The sequence below is a fragment of the Rutidosis leptorrhynchoides genome, chromosome 3, assembly GCF_046630445.1.
Source record: "Rutidosis leptorrhynchoides isolate AG116_Rl617_1_P2 chromosome 3, CSIRO_AGI_Rlap_v1, whole genome shotgun sequence".
Lineage (NCBI taxonomy): Eukaryota > Viridiplantae > Streptophyta > Magnoliopsida > Asterales > Asteraceae > Rutidosis > Rutidosis leptorrhynchoides.
The window spans coordinates 632,950,507-632,977,684 of NC_092335.1; the positions used below are offsets into that span (position 1 = coordinate 632,950,507).

At 35.2% G+C, this 27,178-nt stretch overlaps 2 protein-coding genes across 2 annotated transcripts; both read left to right on the forward strand.

Annotated features, from left to right (window-relative positions):
- Window positions 1–10,815: 10,815 nt before the first annotated feature.
- Window positions 10,816–11,536, forward strand: LOC139902363 (uncharacterized). Its single transcript, XM_071884999.1, has 2 exons — window positions 10,816–11,122; window positions 11,166–11,536. Exons 1-2 carry the CDS (start codon window positions 10,816–10,818, stop codon window positions 11,534–11,536), a joined length of 678 nt encoding a protein of 225 aa, XP_071741100.1.
- Window positions 11,537–12,149: 613 nt separating this feature from the next.
- Window positions 12,150–14,227, forward strand: LOC139899053 (uncharacterized). Its single transcript, XM_071881865.1, has 3 exons — window positions 12,150–12,565; window positions 13,359–13,548; window positions 13,654–14,227. Exons 1-3 carry the CDS (start codon window positions 12,244–12,246, stop codon window positions 14,195–14,197), a joined length of 1,056 nt encoding a protein of 351 aa, XP_071737966.1. The 5' UTR covers window positions 12,150–12,243; the 3' UTR covers window positions 14,198–14,227.
- Window positions 14,228–27,178: the final 12,951 nt, after the last annotated feature.

Here is a 27,178-nt window from a genome sequence, read left to right on the forward strand (position 1 = left end):
CTAACTTAATACATTTTATATTTTATATATTATAGGTTGTAAGCTTTGGTTCCTGGAACCCGATTGAAGAAGTTGAGTTCCTGGAACCTAGTGGAAAAAACACACAAAACAAACAAATACAAATGTTAACCTAAAATTTCAAAATATAATCCTTGAAAACAACTTTAAAACCATACTTACCTTTTTAATTAATTTCAATATCTAAAATCCCCTTCAGTGTTTAGTGTTTCTCAGCAAACTTGTGTTAATAATATGAAAATCCCCTAACTTAATACATTTTATATTTTATATATTATAGTTTGTAAGCTTAAACACAAAACTTGGTTCCTGAAACCGATTGAAGTTGAAGTTCCTGGAACCTAATGGAAAAAACACCTAAAACAAAATGTTAACCTAAAATTTCAAAATATAATCCTTACAAGCAACTTTAAAAACTTTAAAACCATATTTACGTTTTTAATTAATTTCAATATCTAAAATCCCATAACAAATAAATCAATCCTCAGTGTGTCTCAGCACCTTAAACATGTGTTAATAACATGTTGAAAATCCCCTAACTTAATACATTTTATATTTTATATATTATAGTTTGCAAGCTTAAACAATTAATAACATTTATGACTCACTCGTTTTTATAATAAAATCAACACAAAACTTGGTTTGTGTGATTGAAGTTGAAGTTCCTGGAACCGGGTGGAAAAAACACACAAAACAAATGTTAACCTAAAATTTTAAAATAAAATATAATCCTTGAAAATAATTTTTAAACCATAGTTATGTTTTTAATTAATTTCAATATCTAAAATCCCATAACAAATCAATCAATCTATACATGAATCTATACATGAGTGTAACACGTAGATTATGAAGCACCTTAAACTTGTCTTAAACTCGTGTTATTAACATGTAGATTATGAAAATCCCCTAACTTAATACATTTTATATTTTATATATTATAGTTTGTAGGCTTAAACACTAAATAACATTTATGACTCACCGATTGAAGAAGTTTGAAGAAGTTCGTGGAACCGGGTGGAAAAAACTCACAAAACAAATACAAATGTTAACCTAAAATTTCAAAATATAATCCTTGAAAACAACTTTAAAACCATAGTTATGTTTTAATTAATTTCAATATCTAAAATCCCGTAACAAAACCGTACCTCAGCATTAAAACTTGTGTCAAGTACCTCAGCACCTTAAACTTAAACTTGTGTTAATAACATGTAGATTATGAAAAATAACATTTATGGCAGGTTTGTATCACGTGTTTTTATAATAAAATCAACACAATAGTAATAAAACTAAAACAAAACACCACATTCGTCACGTGGGGGACCCACCGCGTGCCAGACCCTTGTCATTAGGACTGGACGAGACCGGGGCAGGCGTTAGGTGAGTGAGCAATATAATGTATGACGTGCATCCCAAAAACCTTTGCGATCTTTTGCGTCATCATCCACAAAATTTGGAGATGATTACATATATTTGCTATCCACCAAATGCGACCCTCACCTTGTGTGTTGGGGTAGGGGTTAGGTCATGGATATCCATATCCAGATTGACCCCGGGGGGTTTTCTCCCGGTGTGTTGGGGTGGGGGTTAGGTCATGGATATCCAGATTGACCCAGGGGTGTTGGGGTTTGGATCCATTCAGGATTCCAGTAATGTGATTCGGGTTTCCTCCCGAACGCGTGTGTGAACGCGTGTGTGTGTGCAAATGATAAGTGTCGTTGAAAAAATAAATGATACGCTGATGCAGTTCAAAAAAAAAAACATGACCAGAAAAGGTTGGTGGTGAGTGTGAGAGCAAGGGTGGAAAAAACACACAAGTGTAAATACAATCACGTATAAATGTTAACCTAAAACCATAGTTGCGTTTTAATTAATTTCAGTATCTAAAATCCCCTAACAAATCAATCAATATGAAATGATGGCATTAAATATAACACTTGAGCATTTTATGACCCGATGGCATTAAATGACTCATTTACACCAAAACCGCCCATAAATGGCCAAGACCCATCATAAATCACCAAAAGCTAGTGATTATAGTCCAATATCAACGACTAACACCATTTAGGATATTTTCGTACCCATCTTGCCCAAACTAGGTCGACATTACCCATTTGACCCATTTTAACTCTTAGCCTTACCAATTTGGTCAAACTTAACCCATTTACAAAGCTTTCATCATTTAACAAGTGTATTAGTGCCTAACAACACAATTAACACTTAAAATTCACAATTCACATGACCAAACCCTAGATTATAGCTATTAGGGTTTCATTACAACAACATAACCCAAATTCACCCATATTACCCCCAAATAGGTCTTACAAGTTCCAAATGAACCAAACCCTAGCATAAACCAATTAAAACTCAAAACATGGAGTTAGGACTTACCAACACTATCAAGTCGTAGCTAAGAACGAGGAGAACAATATTACTTCTTGCTCCTAAGATCGAATCTCAATTCTTCACCTTCAAATCTCAAGTTTAATCTAAGTGGGTTTTGTGTTTTGAGAGGATAATGGAGAAGAAAATGGAAAAGAAAATGAATAAAATGGATAAGTGGTTAAGACTTAAAGTCTCCATCAGATTTGTACGCGAAAAGACGATTATACCCCTCAATCACATTATTTTAAAAACAAAACCCGGAACCAGTTCACCCAGCGGGTCGCGGCGCGGCCCCAATTGTCGCGGCGCGGCATTTAACTGATTTCCCCGGAATGGTTAACAAGCCTCCTGGAATTTGTTCACGTTGTATGTCGCGGCGCGACCACTTTTGTCGCGGCGCGGCATTTAACTAATTTTTCTGGTTGCCTTAATACCCTTCCTGAAATTGGTTTGCTTTGTTTGTCGCGGCGCGGCCAAGACCCTCGCGGCGCGGCAATGGCCTGCAACTGGCCACCTTGACAACTTAACACAACTATCGATTTATTCGACTTGTTCACCTCGTTCACGCTTCCTATATACGTTTAAACTTCGTCTTTAAGTCTCATGAGACTTAACGCTATCAAGACCCATGTAAAAACTTATATGTGCATGCGTTCTCAAATATATATATATATATATATTTACACATAACTAACACCTTAACTCTTTTAATCACATAAACGAACGAGTTATAAGCGTAACAATGATTAAGTTTGTACCTTTAAATGTGTAGGGGAAAAACGGGATGTTACATTTCTTAATTACTTGCTACTTGTTTCTAGATAAGTTTGAGTATGTTTATTGCAAAATTTAGTTGTTAGTTGAAATCTCTCGCAACCCCCCCCCCCCCCCCCCCTCCCCCCCCAATCAAACAAAACCCCTAGGATAACTATTAGTTTCAAATACACAATTTACACCGCTCTCACGGGACGAACTTGATAAGAATACTTGCATTAAGTGCTATAGCAACCGGGTTTTAAGTGCTCGATAGATTGTGCGTGCTTTTTGTGATATTTGCATATTGTATAAATTTAGAGAGTTATGTTTGGTATATCCACGCCTCGTCAACAATCATAATTATAAAAGAACTATCATACTCCACCGTAAGAGTATAACCACTTAGAAGATCCTATTCTAAGAATTTCACCTCGGCACATGTTGAATAACCAGTTGAACATTTACGGTGCAACTTCCCCGTTTGGCTTTCCTACACCAATGCCAAACTAGTGCCCATGTGCAATTGTGGAACCACTAATGAACATCCCTTTCTATGGTGGCGCGGACACACCATGAGGATGACGTGACTTCAAAGGAATTCGTCACTCTCCGTAACAACGGAGACAATGTTAGCGTCTTTGGAGCCATTTGCCGGATTAGCTCCACCTAGACAATTAACCCTTACATGTCTAGTCTTCCCGCACTTCCAGCATACCAAATTCTTCCTTCAGCCTATCCGAACATAAGAGTACCGTATTTTATGATGACGAGACCCCGTTACCTTTCGGTCTTTTCTCCTCGGATAGGAGCTTGCTAGTAACGTCTTCAAACTTTAAAGTTTCCTTCCCGTACATCAAAATAGGGTTCATGTGCTCATAGGACGATGACAAAGATAATATCAACCTCAAAGCTTTATCTTCATCTTCCACTTTAACTCCAATAGCTTCAAGTTATGAAACAATACCATTCAGAATACTCATATGATCTGAAATCTTTGAACCCCCATCCATACGCAAAGTATGAAACTATTCCTTAAGACACAACTCGTTTGAGATGCCCTTGCCCTCGTACAACTACTCCAACTTATCCCAAAGTTCCTTAGCCTTTGATAACCCGTGAACATTTGCAAGCACATTCTTTACAAGACACAAACGAATCGCACTTGCCGCCCTCAAATCCATATCATCCCATTCTTCTTCATCGACTTATTGTTAGAATCACTACCGGAAACAAATGTGGGTTTTATCTATCAATGCCTCGTGTAAACCGGATTGAATCAACACATCCTTGACTTGAACTTGCCACAAGCCAAAATTGATCCTCCCATCAAATTTCTCTACATCAAACCTCATTGGACAGAACTTCGACATCGTATCCGTATCCTATAAACAACACTTTCTCTCATTTTGCCCACATTTTGACTAGCCGATAGATGTAGTGGAGTGGCGCACATGATCCGTTAAATTGGAAAATCCAACACCCGGTCCACTACAAATTCTTGACACCACTTACTCCGAATCAAAAAAAATATTATATAACGAGATACCCTATACGATCAATAGAACTAGTTTCTCATGTGGACGATCCACTCCCGTGGCAACCACGAAGAGTATACTCCGACTCTTATAACCGAGACCCCCCGTCAAACCTGACGCTCTCATACTAGTTGTAGGGAAATTATGGTCTCACTAATTCTCAACAAACGCCCAATGAAAAACACTAAAGAAATTAGAACAATCCACAATACAAGAATTTAACGTGGAAACTCCAAAAGAGAAGAAAAAATCACGGGCCTCCAAAGAGAGAAATACACTATATCACAAATTGTTACAATGACATAGAAAACTCTCTTAAGCTAACTACACTATCCAAAGTATTTAACTAATACAACTCTCAAACAAGGGTAAGAAAGAAAGAAATAATTAAATACTTAAAGTGTATTGATTGGTGCAAGTTGGAATGAATCCCATGAGCTCCTTTTATAGCCAAGTTACCCACCTCCAACTTCTTCCTCCCACAAATGTGGGATAACATCCTTCACAAAGTAAACATATCAATTTTTCTATCAAAAAAACAAAACCAATACAGAGCACTAAGGTTCAATCCGACACTCAAAAGAATGAATCAAATGGTACATTCTTTATCAAAATGTCTATAGATGCATACCATAATCATTTGAATCCATAAATTATGATATAGAAAAATGATTTAATGTAAATAAATTTAGAGTTCCCATTTGAATTTTGGGCTCTTGTATATGCAGTTTTCTAGATACACGCGCAAGAGAACTAGAAACCGACGCTTACCCTACTTCACATCAGGGGCGGATCTAGTGTGTGCCGAGTGGTTGCACGGGACACCACTGAAATACGCGATGTAGTGGAATTTTTTTTGGGTTTTTAACTATTGACACCTGTGGATAGTGTAAATTTTTTTGAGTGACACCACTAAAATAAGCCATCTAGTAGAATTTTTTTTAAAGTTTTAACCGGTGACACCAGTGACTACCAATCCTAGATCCGCCACTGCTTCACATCACATGAACTCACCTCCATGGTGAGTTTTTGATCTATCCAAATAATTTTATGCTCTCAAATACAACTTTTTTACTTATTTATTTATTTATTTATACTATGGTTCATGACTAGCTTATGGGACTTTATGGATGTGGATTTGAACTAATATCATGAATATCTAGTTTTGTATGTTTGGGTGGGTAAAACTAACCAATTTTAACGTTTGGGACTCATGTCTATGCGTAAGAATGATTAATTTTTATTTCTATAATAATCATTTGATAATAGGTGGTTGTGTAAGTTAATTTTATTGGGAAACACATCAATATGCGTGTAAATTTCAAGCATTCTAATTAGACGTTATAACGATCAACAATAAAAAAAAAAAAATTCAAAATTTAGAAACACATTTTACCCTATTTGTGAATCCCTCCTTTTGAAATGGACACGACGAATACCAAATGACGTGATGCAATGTTGATCTCTTGGATTTAAAACGTGATTTCATTTAGCTAACGCTCTAGCAAATCTCTTTAGTTTATGAACGTTTTATTTGAATTCACGTGATATAAGTTTTGGATTGTTGTAAGAGACTTGTGTGATTTTGAACCTATTAACTTTGTTCATAACTCTTAGACAACAATACTGCACATAGTTCAATTGATGCACTAGGTATTTGAAACAACCCAACCCGTAATCAACACGACAATTTTTTTTTTTTAAATAATAAACCATTAACGCCCAATTAGAATGGTTACATAAAGTAAATCGTTGCATTCAACTTGTTTAAACATACGACGAGTTTAAAGTTTACAAAAAAAAGCACAAGGCCCTTGATCAAATGTAATACAAGTTCGACCCATTTAAAATGATAGTTTTAATCCAAACTACACCCGAACATGGTTTGGGGCTAAACTACCCAAAACACTAGGTCGACTTCAAAAGCTCGTCAAGCATCCAACATGGGAAAACTAGTGTCCAACAACCCCCTTCCCTTTATCCGCACCTACACCTAAAAAGTAAACAACGAGAGGGGTAAGCTAACGCTTAGTGAATGCAATAATTATACACATACATATATAATCTACTTACTTGCAATCACTTACACATTTACCGCATACATGCTAGCAATATAATTAACATACCATCACAAATATAACGCTAAAACTCCGGTAACACAAGCTAGCATAGCAATAGCATGTAACACTAACAATACAATATGATATCCTACAACACACAACCATGGTTAACCAAAATCCAAAGGGAACGATTCTCGCGAATGAACCGTTAGCCACACAGACGCCACTAGTATGCATCACTAGTCCCTTGAGTGGTATCGACGCTCGAACTTTAAACCCACCCGTCACGTGAAATGTGGTATCGCATACCCGAACTTAAAACCCACACTTCACGCCCACACACACACAATGATATGGTATCGAACGCCCGAACTTTAAACCCATATCACATGTCAACACGATGTGGTATCGCATACCCGAACTTAAAACCCACATCGCATTTCGCACAAGTAAATACATTACATACACACATGTATAATTATTCCACTCACCTTATCGCCTTTGGTGAACTAGGAATCAAGCTCGCAACCTTCAATGTAATGCACCTATCACATTATGCATTTAATTAATCATACAATCTAGTGGACTAACCACCAACACTTTACTCTTAGGCATTTAATGACCCAAATGCATTAAATGACCTACTTACACCGAAACCGTCCATTTATGGCCAAGACTCATCATGAATCACTAAAAGCTAGTGATTAAAGTCTACAAACACCAACTAACACAATTTATGGGTTTTTCATACTCATTTTACCCAACTAGGTCAACCATTACCCATTTGACCCATTTTATCACTTAGACTCACCAATTTTGGTCAAACTTAACCCATTAACAATCTTTCATCATTTCACAAGTGTATAAGTGACTAACAACACAATTAACACTTACAAAAGCCCAATTTACATAACCAAACCCTAGGTTAACACCATTTGGATTTCCTTGCATCAAATTAACCCAAATTCACCCATTAAATCCCCAAATGGGTCTTACAAGTTTCAAATGACCAAACCCTAGCCATAAATTAACTAAAACTCGAAACACGGAGTTAAGACTTACCAACACTATCCACTCGTAGCTAAGAACGAGGAGAACAATTTTACTTCTTGCTCCAAAGATCAAATCTCAAATCTTCACTCTCAAATCTCACTTTGAATCTAAATGGGTTTTGTGTTTTGAGAGGAAATAGAGAAAGAAAATGGAAAAGAAATGAATAAAAATGGATAAGTGGCTGAGATTTAGAGTCCCAATTAGATCCATACGCGAAAAGACGAAATTACCCCTTGATTACCCTTTTTAAAAGCTGAATTCGGAGTTAGATGCCCAGAAAGGTCGCGGCGCGACCCCCTTTCTCGCGGCGCGACAATGCAAGTGATTTTCGATCTGAATAACGGGCCTCCTGAATTTGTTTTGAGTTCAACGTCGCGGCGCGGCAAGAACTTTCACGGCGCGGCAAAGGCCTGCGACTGATCATTTCGATAACTTAACTCAACCATTGATTTATTCGACTAGTACACTTCGTTCCCGCTATACATATTCGCCTAAACTTTACCAAATAGTCTCACAAGACTTACTACACTCCTAAACCGTGTATATACTCACACATATACGTTCTCATGCGTGTGTGTATATATATATATATATATATATATATATATATATATATATATATATATATATATATATATATATATCGTACACATCAAATTAACACTTTATTTCATTTAATCACATAAACAACGAAGCATAAACGTACTAATGATTAAATATGTACCTTAATTCACGTATGGGAAAAACGGGATGTTAGAGTATTGATGCACTACCTTTTGACTATCCATACATTATCTTCTTAAATTTGAAACAAAAGAAAACGTTTTACCCGCATTACAAAATAGTAACAATGCCTAACCATTAAAGAATTAATCAAAATAGATTCGCACGATAGATAGTTAATATCAATAGAAATTTTGAATACGATGAACATTGTTATCTAAAGCAAAATATCTACACAAAAAATAATTTATAGTAAGTGGGAGTATTAAGATACATTTAGCTTTGTTCAAGTTAGTTATTTAAAGTGTTCATGTTTGATGACTTTATAGGCAATTTTATCATATTGATTTCTTTTAATTCTTGTTAGTTTTTGATAATTCTTGCATCTATGTGTTACTCGATCAACATGTCATCATAAAATGGAAACGAATTACTTACACAACGACCTCAAATAATTTCTTAAAAAAGCTTGAAAGTGTCATTTACTACTAGAAACCAAACAATTTAACCATGATAGGTTTAAATCGGATTATCTCTTTAATGACTTATCCTTAATGATGATGTAAATATTCATCAAAAAAATTTCTTACAAAATTAAAAAACTCTCATTTAAATTCATCATCTCATCAATATTATGAAGCCGAGGTTCTTGAAAGGCCTTTCTCTGAAAATGAAATACATGATGCCATTAACGACTGTGGGAGTACAAAGGCCCCTGGACCCGACGGTTTCAACATGGGTTTCTTTAAAAAGTTTTGGGATATAATCAAAGTTGATCTCATAGAGGCAATCGCTTGGTTTTGGGAAAGTGGGGAGATTTCAAAAGGTTGCAACGCCTCCTTCGTGACACTCATTCCAAAAAAGGTGGATCCTTTGAAGCTAGGTGACCATCGGCCAATTAGCTTGATTGGTTGCTACTATAAAATAGTGGCTAAAATCCTTTCGAATCGTCTCCGAAAAGTAATTCCTTCTCTAGTGGGTCCGGAACAAAGTGCCTTTCTAAAAGGGCGGTTTATTCTTGATGGTGCCTTAATTGCAAATGAAACCATCGATTTCCTTAAGGCTAATCGTAAAAAAGGAATAATCTTCAAAGTTGATTTCGAAAAGGCCTTTAATAGTCTCAATTGGAAATTCCTTTTAGATGTAATGCGGTGTATGGGGTTCGGACTTAAATGGAGTAATTGGATTTCGAGTTGTTTACATTCGGCCTCTATTTCCATTCTCGTTAATGGTGCTCCTACTAGTGAATTTTCACTTGGTAGGGGAGTAAGGCAAGGCGACCCCCTCTCCCCATTTCTCTACATCCTAGCAGCAGAGGGGTTAAATATCCTTACAAAAGCGGCAACGGATAGAAGACTTTTAAGGGGATTGAAGTCGGGAATGATAAGGTATTAGTATCGCATCTTCAATATGCGGATGATACCATATTCTTCGGCGAATGGAGTAGATCGAATGCTTTTAGTCTTAGAAACCTTTTAAAATGCTTCGAGCTATCGTCGGGTTTAAAAGTTAACTTCCAAAAAAGTTGTGTGTACGACGTAGGGGTTGATCTTGAGGAAGTTAGCTTCGTAGCCAATCTCATGGGATGCCAAGTCGGTAGTTTCCCATTCGTATATCTTGGCTTACCTATTGGGTCGAAAATGAATAAACTTAGAGATTGGAATCCGGCAATAGACAAATTTAACACGAGACTCTCAAGTTGGAAAATGCGTTCGTTGTCAATTGGGGGAAGATTAGTCTTGCTTAAATCGGTTCTTACTAGTCTACCGTTGTATTACTTCTCGTTATTCCGAGCTCCGCCATGTGTGATTAATCATCTTGAGAGTGTGAGGAGATCATTTTTTTGGGGTGGGACGGGTTCGGGTCTCAAAATACCTTGGGTAAAATGGGAAAATGTCATTAATACCTTTGACAATGGGGGGTTAAATATCGGGTCACTAAAGAACAAAAACCTTGCTCTTTTGGGGAAAGTGGTGGTGGAGGTTTAAAACCGAAACCGACTCGCTTTGGACCAAAGTTATTCGTAGCTTATACGGGTTGTGTGGTGGCCTTTTGTCGGACAATGGTAATAACCAATCTCCGAGCGTGTGGCGTAATATCATTCTTGCAGGTACATCCATGGAAGATATGAGCATCCCCTTTCGAAATTCATTTATCAAATTAATTGGTGACGGTGGCTCTACATCATTTTGGCATGAACATTGGGTGGGTGATGACAAGCTTTGCACTCTTTTTCCTAGGCTATATAGACTTAAGATCGTATCGTCCGAGAGTCTGGTATTGTGGATATGAAATGTTGCTGGTCTCGAGAGCCTTTTGGTCGAACGTCAGGAGAACTCAACAACCTGCGTCAGCTTCTTTCTACAGTTTCGGTCAACAGCAGGGAGAAGGATTCATGGCGCTGGAGTCTATCCTCGAATGGGCAGCTTACTCTCAAAAAGTTAGCTGCCATTCTTGATGAACAGATGCTTCGACCCTTCACCTCACAGCAATGCACTCTTCGTAATAGCCTTGTTCCAAAAAAAAAAATAGAAATCTTTACTTGGCGAGCGTTAAAAAAAAGATTGCCCGTAAGGATTGAACTCGACAAAAGAGGTATTGATTTGCATACCGTGCGGGTGTCCTTTGTGCGATGAAGAATTAGAGTCGGTGGATCACGCACTCTTCCAATGTAAACTTGCTCGTGATATTTGGGATCGTGTATTTAATTGGTGGGGTTTAGGGAATGTCTCAAACATCTCCTTTTCCGAGCTCCTAAACGACAACGTTAATCACTCCTCTTCGCTCCATGGGAAAAAACTGTGGCAAGCTTTAAAGTGGTCTTGTGCGTACCTAATTTGGAGTAACCGGAACAACTTGGTATTCAAAGGTAAAACTTGGAATGCACCGGTTGCTCTAAATGAGATACAAATAAGGTCGTTCGATTGGATTTCTAATAGAGCAAGAGGGAGAAAACTCGACTGGTGCACGTGGATTTCCAACCCAAATATTTATCTAAACACTCCGTGATTGTCTGGCTTTGTATTCTCTCGTATTGTTAGTGTATGTAATTATTCGAGTCTAGTGTGTAGCTATTTTTGTTTCTGTTAGGCTGCTACCTGCAGCATCTCATGTCTGTATGATATACTCGTGTGGATGATCCATGGCCCAATGGATCACATCAGCCTTGTAATTTTCGTGTTGGGTTTTAATGAATTTTTGCTTTTCAAAAAAAAAAAAATTGTAGCTCAAGTTTTCCTCAAATTAATCGAGCATAGAAACACACCATCCTTTACATCTCATTTTTGCTTCACTTTTTTTTTTTTTTTTTTTTTTTTTTTTGTATTCCAAACCGTTGATTAAATTTAATCCAATAGACAGGATTTAAACTGCGTGTATCCTTGTGTACGTGTATCAACCAATCAGATTTCACTATTATAGAAAATTCCCCAATTTATTCGTTTTATTCATCATTATTCTTGCATACCTGCAAATCCAAAACACATTACCGTAATTCAATGGCGTTTATGCCGAACTTCTGTATGAATGATCCTCTTGAGCTCGAGTTCATAAATTCATTTCAACTTATAGATATTTACGAAAATTTACTGGTATCTAGGGGATTGTATCGGGGAAGATATAGATGCCGTGAAGCATCTGTGGGTGTATATCCACTAGAATCGTTTTCCTTGGTGTACAATAACTTTTTGGTGACCAATTCCAAAAACGTTTTACAAATGAGAGGTATTAGGAGGCGTAGGGTTGATTGGGCGGTTGCGTTCGAGCCATTTGTGTATACTGTAAGAGATTACGTACATCAGCACTTCAACCATTTGGTAAACAGACATGATGAAACTAGATTTACTGGGAACTGGATTAAAGATATTAAAGGGGTTCTGAAAGGGGTTAAATATTTGCACGATAAAGGTGTATTTCATAATTCCATCCATTATTGTAGCATTATTTACAAACCATCCGAGAATGAAGGTGTTCTGAAAATAGGGGATCCGGTGAATTGCATTTCCAAGTTAGGAAGAACAAGTGCTGAGGTAGCAGCAGGTAATGTATTTATTTATTTTTATATATATTTATTTTATTCATACTAATATATTTAATTATTAAATTTTGTTAATCTATTTGATTTGATACTTAATATTCAATTCACTATTCCGCTGTTTTTAATCAAATCCAATTAATTCAAAACGGGTATCAAATCAAATACTCCGTATAAATTTAAGGAAAAGGAAAAAGGCTGTGTGTAGAAGATTCTGATCAAATCAACAAAAATGGAAGATTCTGATCTCATTCTCCGCCCTTGCAAACACCACCGCACTACCACCATTACTGCCCCTAACAATTGTATTGTGATTGCGGATTATATTACAAAGGTTTCCTATCATCCAGTAGTTATGTAACTAATGTAGTGTATTATTTACAAGGGATGGGATTTGTTCCCTGTTGATTTACAAATATTCTATCAAATAGTTCGAGTTCCTACTATGTTAGCGTTAATATTGTGTTTTAAGATTAAACCAAACACCACCTCCACCTCCATTACTAAAGGTAAGGGGTCTTAGCCCTCTCCCTCCTTTGAAATAATAGCCATTTTATCTCTCCATTAATCATCTAATCCCTCATTTGATTTGTTATTCAGACCACCCTTTAGTCAAGACTTTACTCATGCACTTACTATAAGTGGAGTGGAGTGGAGTATTAGGGAGATTAGGGTTGCATTAATCTCACCACTGCATCACAAATATGTTTACCAACAATGTCCCAAGCCTTTTTTTTAAAGAATAATGAAGAGTATCCTGTTGTTATCTAATACTTGATTAATTTAATTGCATTGCAGTTTATGATAAAGAGTTGTTCAACGTCGGTCAAGTTCTATGTCACATTTTCACAAATGGGTCATACATTCCCCAAAGTGATTATCCTGATGTCATTGAATACACCACGATTCGAAACATGCTATCATGTATGCATGATTTACTAGAAATGAAAGATTTGATTGAGACTCTTGTGAATTTGGATGATAAGAGGTTAGTTTTTATGTGGTTGTGAGATTAATTATTAATATCATAAATAATAATTAAAAAAAAAAATATATATATATTTATAAACATATTTGAAATTTGAAAATGCAGGCAAGTGTATTTGCAAGGTCATTTGGATTCGGGTACTTTATGGTACTCATGGTCAAAGAAACAGCCTTGGTGCTGGTCAAAAGAAAAAAGAATTGACTTTTTAGTAGCCGTAAGCAACACGATGCGTGAAGACCAAGTTTCAGACACACGTCTAAGTCCTATCATCAATGCGGTTAATGTTAAAGGCAATTGGGGGAGGTTATTTCACACAACTATGATTGACATTCTAGAGGTTACAGAGACAACTGATGCTCAAGGACAAGTAGTACGAACAAGAAAGAATCCTTATAACAAGACGTTACCTGTAAGGTTGCTACGTTTCATACGAAATGCTTTGGAGCATCCAAGTGTTGAACCAAACCAAGTTAATATGGGCGACACAGAGATTACCCCGCAGGAACTTAGCAAAATCAGTATTGACAACCGTTTGAGACGTGTCTACCCAAGTTTTTTATTTGAGATATACAAGGACTTGGAGGATGAGGTACGTGGGGGTATGATTTCAAACAAGTTCATGTTAAGAGATTTTTATTATATTCCATAGATTAAATAGATAGATGTGACGTTTGATGTTGGTTGCTTCTTTGAACTTTGTAATGGTTTTTTGCAAGTTTATGCTTTTTGGCTATCTTATTGTAATGGTTTTTTTTTTTTTTTTTTGGGGACATGGTAGTGTGGTATATCTTTCTGTAATGGGTTTAAGTCAAAAACCAAACCCACGGTTATGGTTGTTTTGTTTTAAGTCAATTAGACCGTTAGTTATTCTTTATTTGATATGGTGGTAGTTTGACAATCCCTCCCTTCTTAAAAATATTCTTCACCACAAGAATGTCAAGTGGAAAGTGGAACTCAATTAAAACAGAACCATAGCTTAGGAATTGAAGCAAATGGAAACTGCTACACTTCCATAGTGACAACTTCGTTTGCTTAGTACCTCTCAGAGAGTAACTTGTGGGTGGGGTTGGAGTTTGACATAAACCCAATCACCAACCACAAAAACCTCTGTCAGAACGTTTAAGGGTCTGCACTGCAAAATTCTTCATACCAGCTTGGGCAAACTTCAAAACAGAAATGGCTTAATGACCTGTGTCAACTAGACACGACTGACTGCAGGAGGTGTTTGACCATAAAACTACTTCCAATGGGGTGGGGTGGGGTGGTGGTGGTGGTGTTAGTGTTAATAGATGTATGGTAATTGGTATGGTACCAATACTCGGCCAACGAAAGCCATTTTGTCCATTCTTTACCGCAAATAGCATTCCCAAAGTACTTGTTGACCACCTGCAGGATGATGATTATAAGCCGTCATTTTGTCCATTCTTTAGGCTTTTCTCCAGTCGTGACCACCTCAGTTTACTTAACCCATCTACCACTACAAATATTGCACTTTTACCGCTGGAAAGTGGTAAGCCATCCATAAAGTCCATTGTAAATTGTAATGTCTGACCAAATTCGAGTACTTGCAGTGTAGGCAAATCTCAACATTTCCTCCAGTAAAAACATGATTTTAGCTTGTGTATAGTGGATGATTCTCCTGAATGCCCACCATTAGGGTGGGTCATTATGAAAGTGTTTTATGAGATCAAATGGTATTTGTGTGTTAGCTCCCACCACAATTTTGGACTTCCTTTCCAATCTACCACTCTTCAATTTATAATGTTTTGACACACATCTGCATTTAGCTAACCTACCAGTTTAAATGTCGACATCTACACTTTGTTGGTCAATAGGGATGGTGGAAACACATATTTGTATATAATTTCATAATCAAAACCCATTAATTTGGGCAGCCATTTCATTTGGGTCGTTGGGGTCAAGCAGGTACTTCAAACTTAAGTGATCCGTTTTGATTTTAAAGTGTCCATCCAAAAGGTACCCCCTCCATTTCTCCAAAGCTTTAATAACCGCCATGAATTCAAGTAGACAAAGTTTGAAGTTTGATGTCGTTGGGATAAAGATTTGCTCAAGTAAGCCACCGGGTGTGCCCCTATTGTTGTAAAATGGCCCCACCGGGTGTGCCCCTATTGTTGTAAAACGGACCCGATGATGCCAATACCGCCATGAATTCTTATTAACCCTAAGAATCCTCTCAATTGTTTCAAACTTGTTGGTGTTGGCCAATTTCTCATAGCTTTTATCTTACTTGGATCACTCACTAGCAACACCTTTAGATGAAATTACATGCCCCACGTACTCCACACATACACACTTGGATAACTTTGCAAATACTTCGTTGACCCTCATAACTTCCACTGATGAGCTGTAAATCAGTATATATCGTCAAAGAAAACAAGTGTAAACTTGCGTAAAAAGGGCTTGAAAACGTGGTTCATTAAAGCTTGAAAGGTGGAAGGTGCGTTAGTGTCCCTCATTTGAAATGTCATCATAATTTGATGGTATCCGGACCTTAAATCCAATTTTGTGAACACACTCGAACCCCTTAATTCATCATTAATGGGTATAGGAAACTTGTCTTTTTTTTTTTTTTTTAGTATAGTATGCTTGTTCAATTTGCATATGTTTCTGTTTCTAGTGGGATCTGATGGTCAAAAACACGTGGAGGTGGCAACTCTTTGGGTCAAAACAGTGTCAATAAGGCTGAGGTAATGTAGTACCTTTGTTCCATATGCCTGATATAAAGGTAGAAGGGTAAATGCACAATTGCATTCTGCTTCCACCATTTTGTTTATTTTCTTGCCATTTGCCCATGTTTTAGTCGCCATTGAATTCAACTCCATTGTATTCCAAGCACCATTTCACATCCTCCAAGTGCTGCTACCACTACCGTGCCACTTTGGAATATAAGTCAACTTTTCACAATGACTTGTGCATTAGCAACAAGATTATTACAATGCAGATTAAAAAAGGGATTGGATTTGAATTGTTAGTCGTATTGAAGATAATATCATGATAACTCATGAATTGCTTAAAGGGTATAATAGGAAAAATGGGCCCCATAGATTTGCCATGAAGATTGACATCCAAAAAGCTTATGATACAGTGACTTGGAGTTTTTTTAGGAAAGCATTTTGGTGGGGTATGGTTTGTATTAATGCTGGTATACATGGGTAGGAAGAGGGTTAAGGCAAGTGGACATACTTGTTTACAATAGTAATGGAGGTGCTTCATCTGAAGCAGATTGGTAAAAAAATCCTGCCTTTAAATATCATCATGGGTGTAAGAAACTAAAATTGACCCATGTGAGTTTTGCTGATGACTTGTTACTCCTTTTTCATGGTGATGAAGAATCTGTGAAGGTGATTAAACACAGGCTCTAGAGAAATTTAGTCATGTTTCAGGTTTATATCTATCCCAAAGTTCAATCTATTTTGGGAGTGTTCCTTTTGTCATAAAACAAAAAAATATTAAGTATTTTGCCATTTCCTGTTGGTTGGTAGGTAAATTGCCTGTGAGATATTTAGGGATTCCTTTGTTGGCCAAAAGACCTAGTGTTGCTGATTGTAAGAGCTTGATAGATAAAGTGAAGAGTAAGGTGAACAATTGGAGGAAATAGAAAGTTATCTTATGCTGGAAGGTTATTACTCATTAACTCTGTTTTAACCTCCACTGTGTTCATGCTTCCCAATACTATTTTAAATGAGATTGAAAAAGTGTTGAAGAATTTCCTGTGACTGTTAGAGGTAAAGCAAGAATTGCCTGGTAAAAAGTATGTATGTATGCCTAAGGATCAAGGTGGCCTTGGATTAAGCCATTAAAAGAATGGAATGAGATTCTTTTAATGAAACAACTTTGGAAAATTGTGATAAAAAAAGATTCATTATGGTACAAGTGGGTCAATATTGTGAAACTTGAAAATAGGAGTATTTGGGAAGTGCAGGGAGGGTGATATTAATGATACCTGGAATTGGAAACAAGTTTTGGGGTTGAGAGATATGATTAAAAAGCATGTATATTATGAGATTGGGAATGGTCAAAATACTTCTGTTTGGTATGTGTGGAGCAGATTGTATCCAGAACAAAAAAGGTATAATTTCAGGGTTTAAAGATGATATGGTTATAGATCAATATAGGGATGATCATGGTGAGAGTTGGCCAGATGAGTGGATTGTTAAATTTCCTATCGTGGAAAAAATTAAAATACCTAGATGGTCTGATAAGCAAGATGAAGTTGTTTGGATCACCAAAGACAATAAAAAAGTCCCTTATTCTACAAAGCAGGCTTGGTTAGACCTAAGGGTTGAGGGTCTAGTTAAAGAGTGAGGTCACATTGTGTGGTTTCCTCAAATTGTTCCTAAGCATGCTTTTATTCTGTGGCTAGCTGTATGGGATAGAGTAGGCAAGAATGTTGAAATGGATGGTTAATTTCAAGAACTTATTCTTTAGTTGCAAGTATTCTGGAAAAGTTTGGTTAAGCATGAAGAAAATGTTATTATCCAAGGGCCTGCCTAATAAGCTTAGTGATATTGTTATGCAAATGTCCAAATATCCTTTTAGTAATCATATTTGGAAAATTATCACAAGATTGGTGTTGGCTGCTTTTGGAGTATGGATAAATTTAAACAAAGTAGGAAAAAGCGCCACAAAAGGTGAGTTAAGGTGTTGCACGAATTTTGCAGATTTCGGTAAGCGTGAAACAGTGAAATGCGGCGCATCACTCTAAGGATGCGGCGCATCCATGCAGCAAAATAGTCCGAAGGTTTTAGATGCGGAGCATTGAGCTGAAATGGCGCATCAAAGGGGTTAGATGCGGTGCATCCAGATCCAGATGCGGCGCATCTGGAGCCGGTACTTGAATCTGAAACGTGGAAAACTATAGGGATGCGGCGCATCTCTTTCAGATGCGGCGCATCGCCTCTCTGTCAGCAATTTGGCAAGTTGCAACCTTTACATCCGAGCATGCTTTGGCCTCCTTTTACTTTAGGTGCAAAGTTGATCACTTTACACCTAAAATTAGGGCTGTGATCATGCCAATACAAGGTGGAAAGCATGGCTAGTTGGTTTATCTTTCATGATTGCTAGCACACTTGAAGATCAAGTTGAAGTTTCATGGTGTTCTTGTTTTCTCTATATATAGAACTCATTGTATGCAATTGTATCACACCACTCTCAAATATTCAGTAAATAAACGATCTCTAGTTGGCCCGTGGACTAAAGCAATCACAACGATTGCATATAACCACATTATATCTTGTGTCGTTCTTACATTTCTTGCATTTTAATCTTTCGTTCATTAAGTGGGTTGAGTGATCTTGATAGTATCACTACTCGGCTAGTAGTCTTGTAGAATTACTAGCGTTGTTTGGGTCCTAATATCCTAACAGCTGCATCTGTGTATCATGATCATGTGTGGATGGAAAGAAATCTGACGAGAGATGAAGCTGAGTTGGCCGAATGCATAAAGGAATTTATTCGGGTGAAAGTTGTTGACCTTGAAGGTTAAAAGTTCAAAAGACGTGCAAAAGGTAGAGTTGGTGTGGAATATTAAGTGGAAATGTAATTTGTGAGGGTTGAGTGATTGTTTGTGGTATTGTTTATGTATTGGGTTGTGTTTTGTTGGGGTGGTTGTGTATGTTTGTACTTTGATTATTAATATAATTCTCCCTTTTTTGCAAAAAAAAAAAAATATTCTGTTTCCATGTTTCCACCAGGTACCATCATCACTGACATTGTTGGCATCCCAATTTCTTTCTTGGCCGTTTCTAAATCCAAGAAATTATGTGTACTACCTGAATCAAAATGAGTATGTGATCCTTTTGTTTTACCCTCATTGTTTGGTGGTGAGTAATCTTCGTTCACATTACAATATCACTTCTAGTGAAACCACTACATTTATTTATGACGTGGAGTGGAGTGTGTGTAGCGTTGGTCACAATAAAAACAATTGATTTTTTAGCTCGTTTTTCTTCCATTTGTTGGGCGTGCAAACCTATCCCACATAGGAGGGAGACAAAAACAAATGTATGTATATAAGTTTAAGGGGAAGTCCCTCTAATACCAATTGGTTTTAGAAAAGGATGGACTCTTGGGCTTATATTGCAGGACATTGTGTTTGGGCTATGCGATCTTACAAATGGTATCAGAGCTAGGCTATAGCCCGATGTGGTGAACGACGCAGTGGTGGCGCACCCCTAAGCGCACGGTGCGACATGGCACACCCCTCAGTTTGCCAACGATAATGGAGCCATGGTGCCTTATATCGAAAGTCTTCCTTCCCAAGGCGTGGAAGTGCGGCGTGTCCCGATGGTGAAAGAAAAGTGAAAGAAAGAGATCGGCGGTATAAGAGGCGTGTCTCGGTAGTGAAAGAAAAGTGAAAGAAAAAAGACCGGTGATATAAGATGGCGGGAGTATCGTTGAAGGGGAGGCTCGGTGATGTGGTCTTCGGTTTGAGGGGAGGATTGTTGGGCGTGCAAACCTATCCCACATAGGAGGGAGACAAAAACAAATGTATGTATATAAGTCTAAGGGGAAGTCCCTCTAATACCAATTGGTTTTAGAAAAGAATGGACTCTTGGGCTTATATTGCAGGACATTGTGTTTGGGCTATGCGATCTTACACCATTGTGTTAACCTTTTTCTATTTGGATTTTCACTACTCTTTTGATTATTATTGTTGCAAGGGACTATTGGTAAAGCCAATTGAGTGTTATTATTGGTAAGGAATAGTGATAGCGGAATGTATCAAACCCATCTTCCAACGAAATAATTCAATATCTTTTTGCAATCCCTCCGAGAAATAGGCTAATTGCGTGCGCTAATATCCTATCCACCTTGTTAAGTAATTGTTCAAATTCATCGTGGTGACGTAATTAGCAATGTGTGATGTGTTAGTAGCCCCCCAAAAATTGTTTTTAGACATTCAAGCATCGTGGTAAAAAAACATTAATAATGGTTAATATGGATAACAAACCCTGTGATATTTGATGTTAAACCTACACCAAAAGGAGGAGTCGGAGGTTTTTTTTTCACTCTTCTCCTTGAAGAACACCTTGGATTGAGATAAAATGAGGAGTTTCTGAAAATAAGGGTGTTTTTCCTTGCTCGAGAAATAAATGCTGACTTCTTATAGCTTACTTATGTCATGGGTGTTGCTTTGTTTACTTATGTATTCTTTATTCTTTGATCTTTCAAAAAAAAAAAAAAAAGACAGAGAGAGAGAAAAGTTTATGGAAGCAAAACGTTTATCTAAGTTTTAAGTTTTAAGTTTTAAGTTCAAAGATGTGTTTCTCAAGTTTGTACAAGAACCTAATTCTTTGTTCTCACGAAGTATATACACTATGCAAAACGCATCACAATTCTTAAACCTTCCAAGGTGATAGATAATAATCATAATAAAACGAGTCCTGAATTATTATTCTCTTCTTAATTTTGCAAAGTTCATGATTATGAACATTAAACCTGGAACTATACGGGTCATGAAGAGATTGCAAATTGTATCAAACCCTATTTTCTTGGTTTTTTAAAACGGTTTTATGGAACCCTTAGCGATACATAAATTGTATCACCAACATCTAAGCATGGGATTATATTAATCGTCTGTTTGTAGGGTAAGAAACGTTTATCTGAAAGATGGGCGGTGACGTCGTCATCAAATAAGAATGTTCTATAACATAGAGAAATAGAGAAATTCAAAGAAGTTTGAGTACATTAGGTCTTGCGATGTGAACAAAACAGAACATTAGCGATGTAAATCCTATTAGATCAACCTTGATAAACAAAATAGAGGAAACTAACCGCGAGTTTTTTTAGGGACTTTTTTTAATTTTAAGTGGAAAGGAATGAGAATGAATGAATAATGATAGAAAGGAATGTAATATAAAATATGTTATGTGTATTCTCGGGAACTAAAACATAGAAAATGAAACTAATGTTAACCTAAAATTTCAAAATATAATCCTAGAAAACAACTTTTATATATTATAGTTTGTAAGCTTAAACACAAAACTTGGTTACAAAACTTGGTTCCTAGAACCCGATTAAGTTCCTGGAACCTAGTGGAAAAAACACACAAAAACAAAAAAAATGTTAACCTAAAATTTCAAAATATAATCCTTGAAAACAACTTTAAAACCATACTTATGTTTTTAATTAATTTCAATATATAAAATCCCCTGAGTGTGTGTCTTAGCAACTTAAACTTTATATATGTTAATAACATGTAGATTATGAAAATCCCCTAACTTAATACATTTTATATTTTATATATTATAGTTTGTAAGCTTAAACACAAAACTTGGTTCCTAAAACCCAAAAACACACAAAACAAATACAAATGTTAACCTAAAATTTCAAAATATAATCCTTGAAAACAACTTTAAAACCATACTTACCTTTTTAATTAATTTCAATATCTAAAATCCCCTGAGTGTTTCTCAGCAAACTTAATACATTTTATATTATTAATTTCAATATCTATTATTAACTTGTGTTAATAATATAAAAATCCCCTAACTTAATACATTTTATATTTTATATATTATAGTTTGTAAGCTTAAGCTCAAAACTTCTTCCTGGAACCCGATTCAAGTTGAAACCTAGTAGAAAAAACACACAAAAACAAATGTTAACCTAAAATTTCAAAATATAATCCTTTAAAACAACTTTAAAACCATACTTATGTTTTTAATTAATTTCAATATACAAAATCCCCTGAGTGTGTCTTACCACCTTAAACTAAACTTGTGTTAATAACATGTAGATTATGAAAATCCCCTAACTTAATACATTTTATATCTTATATATTATAGTTTGTAAGCTTAAACACAAAACTTGGTTCCTAAGTTGAAGTTCTTGGAATCTAGTGGAAAAATCACACAAAACAAATACAAATGTTAACCTAAAATTTCAATTGAAAACAACTTTAAAAACATACTTACCTTTTTAATTAATTTCTTTCAATATGAGTGTCATATTGTCTTAGCACCTTAAACTAAACTTGTGTTAATAACATGTAGATTATGAAAATCCCTAACTTAATACATTATATATTTTATATATTATAGTTTGTAAGCTTAAACACAAAACTTGGTTCCTGGAACCCATTGAAGTTAAAGTTCCTGGAACCTAGTGGAAAAAACACACAAAACAAATCCAAATGTTAACCTAAAATTTCAAAATATAATCCTTGAAAACAACTTTAAACCATACTTACGTTTTTAATTAATTTCAATATCTAAAATCCCCTGAGTTGAAAATCCCCTAACTTAATACATTTTATATTTTATATATTATAGTTTGTAAGCTTAACCTCAAAACTTGGTTCCTGGAACCATTCAAGTTGAAGTTTAATTCATGGTGGAAAAAACACACAAAAACAAATGTTAACCTAAAATTTCAAAATATAATCCTTGAAAACAACTTTAAAACCATACTTATGTTTTTAATTAATTTCAATATATAAAATCCCCTACACCACCTTAACATGTAGATTATGAAAATCCCATTTTATATTTTATAGTTTGTAAGCTTAAACACAAAACTTGGTTCCTAGAACCCGATTAAGTTCAACCTAGTGGAAAAAACACACAAAAATAAAAACAAATGTTAACCTAAAATTTCAAAATATAATCCTTGAAAACAACTTTAAAACCATACTTATGTTTTTAATTAATTTCAATATATAAAATCCCGTGAGTGTGTGTCTTAGCACCTTAAACTTGTGTTAATAACATGTAGATTATGAAAATCCCCTAACTTAATACATTTTATATTTTATATATTATAGTTTGTAAGCTTAAACACAAAACTTTGTTCCTAGAACCCAAAAACACACAAAACAAATACAAATGTTAACCATAAATTTCAAAATATAATCCTTAAAAACAACTTTAAAACCATACTTACCTTTATAATTAATTTCAATATCTAAAATCCCGTGAGTGCTTCTCAACAAACTTAATACATTTTATATTATTAATTTCAATATCTATTATTAACTTGTGTTAATAATATAAAAATCCCCTAACTTAATACATTTTATATTTTATATATTATAGTTTGTAAGCTTAAACACAAAACTTGGTTCCTAAGTTGAAGTTCTTGGAACCTAGTGGAAAAAACACACAAAATAAATACAATGTTAACCTAAAATTTCAATTGAAAACAACTTTAAAACCATACTTACCTTTTTAATTAATTTCAATATGAGTGTGTCTTAGCACCTTAAACTAAACTTGTTATGATTATGAAAATCCCCTAACTTAATACATTTTATATTTTATATATTATAGGTTGTAAGCTTTGGTTCCTGGAACCCGATTGAAGAAGTTGAGTTCCTGGAACCTAGTGGAAAAAACACACAAAACAAACAAATACAAATGTTAACCTAAAATTTCAAAATATAATCCTTGAAAACAACTTTAAAACCATACTTACCTTTTTAATTAATTTCAATATCTAAAATCCCCTTCAGTGTTTAGTGTTTCTCAGCAAACTTGTGTTAATAATATGAAAATCCCCTAACTTAATACATTTTATATTTTATATATTATAGTTTGTAAGCTTAAACACAAAACTTGGTTCCTGAAACCGATTGAAGTTGAAGTTCCTGGAACCTAATGGAAAAAACACCTAAAACAAAATGTTAACCTAAAATTTCAAAATATAATCCTTACAAGCAACTTTAAAAACTTTAAAACCATATTTACATTTTTAATTAATTTCAATATCTAAAATCCCATAACAAATAAATCAATCCTCAGTGTGTCTCAGCACCTTAAACATGTGTTAATAACATGTTGAAAATCCCCTAACTTAATACATTTTATATTTTATATATTATAGTTTGCAAGCTTAAACAATTAATAACATTTATGACTCACTCGTTTTTATAATAAAATCAACACAAAACTTGGTTTGTGTGATTGAAGTTGAAGTTCCTGGAACCGGGTGGAAAAAACACACAAAACAAATGTTAACCTAAAATTTCAAAATAAAATATAATCCTTGAAAATAATTTTTAAACCATAGTTATGTTTTTAATTAATTTCAATATCTAAAATCCCATAACAAATCAATCAATCAATCTAATCCTTGAATGCTTCCACCTATAATGAAAACAACTCAAGCCCCAAAAACAAACCCATATTGAAAGATAAAAAAAAGAATAAAGGCAAAGAGAGATGAACATAATCGAACTCGGGACGCATTAGTAAATGGCAAACAACAAAACCATCCAAGCTAAGCACACTTTAATCCAATACATTATATATTGTATCTAATAAAGGTGTTTAAAATCAATTGCAATTTTATTGTTCATCAACTTCTAATTGAATATATATACAATGTGTTTATTTCATAACACTTTCTTACAAAATAACATCATTCAAAACTCACACTTACACATTATTTGTAACTATTTACACACTAGATCTACAAGTAGTCCAGAAAATGATGAACTTGTCAATTTATCGGCAAACACCGGTTACACTTCGTCCAAAAAAATGATCAAACAAGAACGTGAAAAAAGCCCTCTATTAGTTAGATCATCATCAATCAAGGCAAAGAAGTCTCTTCTACTTGAGTAGAAGCTTAGTGATCGTCGTTTTTGTTATTTTATTTTCTTTTATCAAAGTTTTTGGATTGCTTTGTTTTTGGAATTTATGGCATTGTGTTTTGTTTTTCATATAAACAATCATTATCACTTAGTATCTTTATTTCAATGATCATTTTATTGGATGTTTATTTGAATTATAACTTTGGATGTTTTATTTGATAATTTTCTATGAGAAGCATAACTTTACCATTGTTTTGAACTTATATTAGTACATGCTAACCTATGTTACATATAATTTGTGCTATCTACTTTCTTCTAATAATCAAATCCATAGTTATTACTTTAGTTATATTCAAAAGTTCTAATGAACATAAACATATACGTAGCATTTTTCATTTATGTAATAAGTTACAAATATTACTCATTTGAGTAATTTTAAATAAATATTGGTTTTTTTTTTCATAATTTTTAACCCGTCATTCAAATACAAATTGAGGCCAATATCGTTTTTGATTAATACAAGTTTCCTAGGCCCAACTTAGGTAATTTATTTATTTTTATAATTGTTACACTATTACCAAGGTTTAGTGTGTTAAACACGCTATTAGAAATTATAGAAGTAAAAATCTAATCTTCTTCAACCTTTCATCTTTTGCTATCCAAAACATCTACCTACCGTAATGTAAGTATCCTTTCTTCTATACTCTTTTAATTTTTGTTTGTGTAAACTTAAATCTTATACATGATGTCATCTTTAAATAAAGTTTGATTGTAACCTATAATCGCTTATACGTTGTTGGTACGATTTTCCGTGTAGCGACTCTAAGGTCCGAGTACAAGACAATAGCTAGTTAGCGTGGAGCGTATGATGCCGACTCATGTTTGCCCTCGAGAAATAATCTCTGCAGACCCGGAACACGGATAAGGGATCTGTGGGGTGGCCTCAATCAGTCTGAGGATCAATTTGTAATTGATCCGTCTAGCGTATTGTTTCTAAGCGGCTAATGTGCGTTTAGAGTGAGAAATAACTGTGTGAGAGAGAAAGTGTACTTCTCTCTGACTGAAGTTCAGATGTGAAATGTGGTGACCCAGGGGGTCTATTTAAAGGCGTAGAATGTCCGAAATTCTCGGGATACACGTGTCAATCGCTGAGTAGTTCTGTTACGTGAAGTATCCGGAAGGTCGGTGGCGTGTGCTGACGTGGCTGCATGTCACTCACGCACTTAGTAAAAGGGCTTAAGCATAGAAGCTGTCTGCAGGGCTTACGCATGATGCTCGGCGGCCTGCTGTACGCTGTGCGGCAAATACTGAAAATCGCCAGATTTTGTTATCTTTTGTGCTCTTTGATCCATTTTTCTGTATAAAAATGGTGTTTTTATGCGTGTATCCCCTAGGATACACCATTAAGTCCCCCAATTTAATGTCTTTATTTTTGCAAAAAATAAAGTCATTAAACTAAAAAATAAATGATGACTTTTTCCTCGCTACTTTTTGATCATTGTCTGCAAAAAGTACCCTTTTCGAATTTTGAAATTTACTTTTCAGTTGAATTTATTTTTCCCGCATATTTACTCATCTAACACGTGGCATCATATCATTCATACGATTAACCGCCAACTGTTCATCTTCCACTCGCTATTTAAGATTCAGATTTTTCTATTTTGCATTTACTTCTTCCCGAATTAACTTCTCTTCATCTACCTTAAATCCTTTATTAAGAATTCCTTTCTTAAATACCCAATCAATGGCTATCTATAACGTTAAAGATATTCCGAGCAGAATTTCATCAATCTATCTCGATCGTGTCAGAATCGCATTTCCTAAATTTTTTGGTGCCGACGCTGTTCTTCCAGGCCCTCATGATCGTGCATCTCATCCCCCTTCTGGGAAAGTGGCTATTTATGGTTGTGCTTTATATTTTTCTCATCTTCGTGTTCCTTTTACAAAATTTTACTTAGACGTTTGTTGTTTCTATGGCGTTAGTGTTGGGCAATTTGAGCCTATGTCTATTCGCAAAATTATCCTTTATGAGATGTACTGCCACACTTGAGCTATTACTCCTTCTCTACGCCT